The sequence below is a fragment of the Mauremys reevesii genome, unplaced genomic scaffold (assembly GCF_016161935.1).
Source record: "Mauremys reevesii isolate NIE-2019 unplaced genomic scaffold, ASM1616193v1 Contig121, whole genome shotgun sequence".
Lineage (NCBI taxonomy): Eukaryota > Metazoa > Chordata > Testudines > Geoemydidae > Mauremys > Mauremys reevesii.
Genome location: NW_024100740.1, coordinates 152,774 through 157,535, shown reverse-complemented (window position 1 = coordinate 157,535; position 4,762 = coordinate 152,774). Strand labels below are relative to the sequence as shown.

The following is a 4,762-nucleotide window of genomic DNA, read 5'->3' as shown; positions in this document are numbered from 1 at the left end:
CTCTAAGGTGCCACAAGGACTCCTAATTGTTTTTGAGAATACAGACTAACAGGGCTACCCCTCTGAAACCTTTTCCAAAATAGTTAATCCCTACTGCACAAATAATTATTAATTGCAAAAGGTGGGCATTACCAGGCGGTGAAGTGAAATCTCATTAATTTGCACCCAATACTCGCTAAATGGGGGGAGTTTCGTTTTGCTACATTTGGGAATCATTTTTTTCCCTAGCAATATCTGTGATCACTTCAGTTTTATCTGTTTGTCCGTCTATTGATCCCTCATCACACAAACATCGAAGTATCTGGGACTATTGTAATTACTTTCTTGGTTTCACCTTTCAACCTGCTTCATCTTTTTATTTTGCTGAATATGCTCGCCTTATAATACTGCCAGAGTCCAACTTTCTCACGTTTAAGGAACAGCCAATCCCCGTACGGTGTGGTAAGGAAGGACAGATTAGTAGTACCTTATTTTAAAAGACTAGGCTACTTTACATGGTTTGCCTACAGGATATAGCTGCTGAACATTAAGGTGATGTGCAACATTATAAAAACGATGATAGATGGGTGGATGGATAAATAGATAACGGGACGGGTAGGATAAACCAGTGGAGGATCCACATGACAGGGAAACTCAGAGCATGACCCAAAAAACACTGACCTCAGCCTGAGTCTGTCCTTTGACTTAAATTGTCTCGGACTCAGCCCTTAATTCCGATGTTCGAAGGGGCCTGGGAGAGTTAAGAGCCCTAATGACGCTGAATTGCGTCTTTCTCTAGACTTTTTTATAACCCACCCCGCTTAAATGTTCTCTTCCTCCTTTCTGGTTTCTTACCTTCTCCCCCCCACCCCACCCCACCCCACCCCACCCTGCTCTGTCTCTCTCCACCGCCCATTGCCTCACGCCCCACGTACACACACTAGCTACCAGTCCCAGAGTAGGGGATGTATTGCATGGGGGGCACCCCTGGCTGTCCCACTGTGTCACTCCGAGCACAGCAATACACCGCTGCGTCTGCCAGCCTCACACTGCGAAGGGATAAGGTGCTGTTTTCTTTATCTTTGGAGATGTGCAAGGTTTCCTCTGGGTCGGGGTTGTGAGCGGTTCCACTGAATCCAGTCACTATAAATTCGGGTCCTCGATCCGGAAACTGCCGGTACCAGAATATATGATCAGTGCTGGCTGGCTGAGGGGTGAGAGCAGGAGAGGTTCCGTTTGGCTCCCTCCAAAGCTTCCTCTGAGACCGGCTGCTAGATCTTAGCTCTGTCCGTGGCACCTGGGAAGGAAAACCAGACAGAGAATTAAGTTAGTGAAAATTAAATTTCTAAAGAACTTTAGGGTAAATTCCCCCTTCCTGGGACTGCCATGCCTGTTTAAATATCTAGGAAGAGAGAAGGAAGGAGGGAAGGGGGGAGACAGAGGTGGTGTACTGTGTTAGATGGATGGATAGATATTGGAAACATGAAATCTTACTCAAAACAAGAACCAGCACAATCGCTGAGTCCCATCCTCACAAAAATCTGGATTTCTCTGCTCTTCTGCAGGCGTCAGTCCCTTGTCTTTCTCTCCAGCCCTGAGGACAGTCACTGAGACAGAAGCGCGGTCTTTTTTTCCTACAGTTGCAAACCCAAGGGAGAGAGACGCATGCAATGCTGCTGCTGCTGCTGCTGCTGCTGCTGCTGTATTTTGGGATCAAGTATCAAAGGGGTAGCTGTGTTAGTCTGGATCTGTAAAAGCATCAAAGAGTTCCGTGGCACCATATAGACTAACAGACGTGCTGGAGCATGAGCTTTCGTGGGTGAATACCCACTTGGTAATACGCCTGTTAGTCTATAAGGTGCCACAGGACTCTTTGTGGCTTTATTTTGGGATGTGTCACTGCTGGTGCCAATCACATAAAGCCCTCTCTCTGTGTCTCTGCTTGGCAAGTGCCCTGTGTCTGCCAGGAGGCGGGGTCAGGGGGTGACATGGGAGCTAGACGGCATGAAAAAGCCAAGGGTCAAAATAGACACATGGGTCATCGCGTCTACACGGAGCACTTATGCTTGGACTGAGGAGCCCTGTGCCGGGCACTTGTAGAAGTGTTCAACAGAACCGCCTCCCACCCTCCCCCTGGCCACCCTCTCACCCCACGCACCACAACTTTCCCAAGTGAGTTCGTCCCTGCAGCACACACGGCTCGTTTGCAAACCGCGGGTGTTGTCAGGCAGTCCCAGTGCGGTACTAATTTACCCTGAATTCCAGCTAAATCGTGAGAGATTGTTAAAGCAGAATGGGATTGACTAATTAATTAGGCAATATTTGGGGGTTTTCCCCAGTAATATTTTTGGCCAGACGGAAGAAAAGGAGGGTGTTGTATGGTGTAGCTATATAAGATATTGCCCTTGCAGTTGGAGTGAGACGTGGTTTTTGGTTAGTTTGTGCCATGGTTTTACCTTTTACTGGGCTTCAGATTTCTCTCCAAAGAGGTTTTTCTTAGCCCTTTTCCAAAGTATCAGACCTCACCAGCCGCCTAGGTTCATAATTAGGTGCACAGAGGCCTTTGTAGATTTGACACTAATTGTTTTATTAATTTCTTTTTTTCTACTCTAGACTGTTCTCAGTGGTAGCAGATGACAGAACAAGGAGTAATGGTTTCAAGTTGCAGTGGGGGAGGTTTAGGTTGGATATTAGGAAAAACTTTTTCACTAGTAGGGTGGTGAAGCACTGGAATGGGTTACCTAGGGAGGTGGTGGAATCTCCTTCCTTACAGGTTTTTAAGGTCAGGCTTGACAAAGCCCTGGCTGGGATGATTTAGTTGGGGATTGGTCCTGCCCTGAGCAGGGGGTTGGACTGGATGACCTCCTGAGATCCCTTCCAACCCCGATATTCTATGATTCTATGATTCACCCTTGCTTCCCACCCTCCAGCCAGAAACACACCCCACATCCCCCCCACACACCGGAGTGAGATACTTATTGTGCAGGAACCGCCCCTGGCTGTCACACTGTGTCGCTCAGAGCACAATAATACACCGCTGCGTCTGCCAGCCTCGCCCTGCGCAGGGACAATGTGCTGGATTTTCTGTCTGCCGGAACGTGCAAAGCTCCCTCTGGGTCGATGCTGTTAAAGATTCCCTGGTATCCCGAGACTATATACTGGGGCCCTTGGTTCGGGAACTGCCGGTACCAAAATATAGTTTCGGTGGTGATGGAACCGTGAGAGCAGGTGAGGTTCAGTTCGGCTCCCTCCGACTGTTCTGCGGAGCGCGGCTGCCGGATCTCGGCTCTGCCCGGGGCGCCTAGGAGAGAAAACGCCCCAGAGAATTAATTTAGTGGGCGGGAAACTTCCAGTGGTTTTTATGTCGCCAACCCCCGTCCTCTCCCTGTGACTGGGGGGGGGGGGGTTAGAAGAGCTCAGACGGGGGAACGCGGCCTGGGAGAGAGATTGGAACATTCGTGAACTTACTGACCTGAAACAAAAACCAGCACAAGCGCCGAGCCCAGCATCGGTACCATCGTCACAGGGAATCTCGGTGTCTCTGCGCCTCGCCGGGGATCAGCCCTGGTCTCGCTGCCTTGCCCCTGCGGAAACGGGCGAGAGGGAAGCGTTGCCCGTTTCCTATAGCGCATAAACACGTTTCTCCCTCTCTCTCTTTGAGCTGCCTTTCCTCTGAGCCTCCCAAACTGCGTCTGTCAGGAGGCGGGCGCGGGCTCAGGATGGGGGCCGGGGACCTCGGTCGACTTCATGAAAGGCCAGGCGAAGTAGTAGACCGAGGTGTTATTATGTCTACATAGGGACCATTTTTGCTTGTACTGCAGCGACCCCTGGTGGTGATAGGTGGCTGGAGAGAGAGATCTGGGGATGGATAGATAAGAAGGGCCGTACTCGGTCAGACCAAAGGTCCATCTAGCCCAGTATCCTGTCTAATGACAGCCGCCAATGCCAGGTGCCCCAGAGGGAATGGACAGAACAGGAAATCATCAAGTGATCCATCCCCTGTTGCCCATTCCCAGCTTCTGGCAAACAGAGGCCAGGACACCATCCCTGCCCAGCCTGGCTAATAGCCACTGATGGTTCTGTCCTCCGTGAACTTATCTACTTCTTTTTTGAACCTTGTTATAGTCCTTGGCCTTCACAACATCCTATGGAAAAGGTTGAGGGGGTGAAGTGCTTGCCAGATGTCTTGGCGGGGTTATTTACTTCCGTGGTTTTCCCCTTCTCTTTACTGTTCTTCTTAATTCCCTCTGAAAGAGACTTTCTCAGAGAGTTTCCAAAGTACCACTTCGCACCAATCGCACGTGTAAATAATTAGGCTCACACAAGATTTTTTTTGTAAATTTGACCCTACATATTTATTCCTCTCTTTTAGTTCTCCCCGGTCGCCGCTCTCCCCGGCACCCACTGAAGCATTCCTCGTCTGCGCACACCAGAAGGTTTATTGAAGGGGGCAGCCGCTGGCTGTCCCACTGTGTCCCTCCGAGCACAGAAATACACCGCAGCGTCTCCCAGCCTCACATGGCGCAAGGCCAGAGGGCTGGACTCTCTGTCGGCGGAGATGTGCAGGGCTCCTAGTGGTTTCCGTGTATCCGCTAACTACAAACTGGGGTCCCTGGTTCGGGAGCTGCCGGTACCAGACTGTGCTGTCACTCGCCTTGGTGGAGGGGTGAGAGCAGGTGAGATTCAGTTCGGCTCCCTCCAAAGCTTCTGAGGAGCCCGGCTGCTGGATCGCGGCCACTAGGAGCGAAAACCAGCAAGAGAATTGATTCAGTGGACGTGAAAC

At 50.5% G+C, this 4,762-nt stretch overlaps 1 gene segment (V, D, J or C); it reads right to left on the bottom strand.

The window, feature by feature from the left end:
- Nucleotides 1-1,199: 1,199 nt before the first annotated feature.
- On the bottom strand, nt 1,200-3,612 carry LOC120392881. The segment is given in 3 exon segments: nt 1,200-1,276; nt 2,942-3,280; nt 3,452-3,612. Coding segments are annotated over 2 exon segments (459 nt in total).
- Between the last annotated feature and the right edge of the window lie 1,150 nt (nt 3,613-4,762).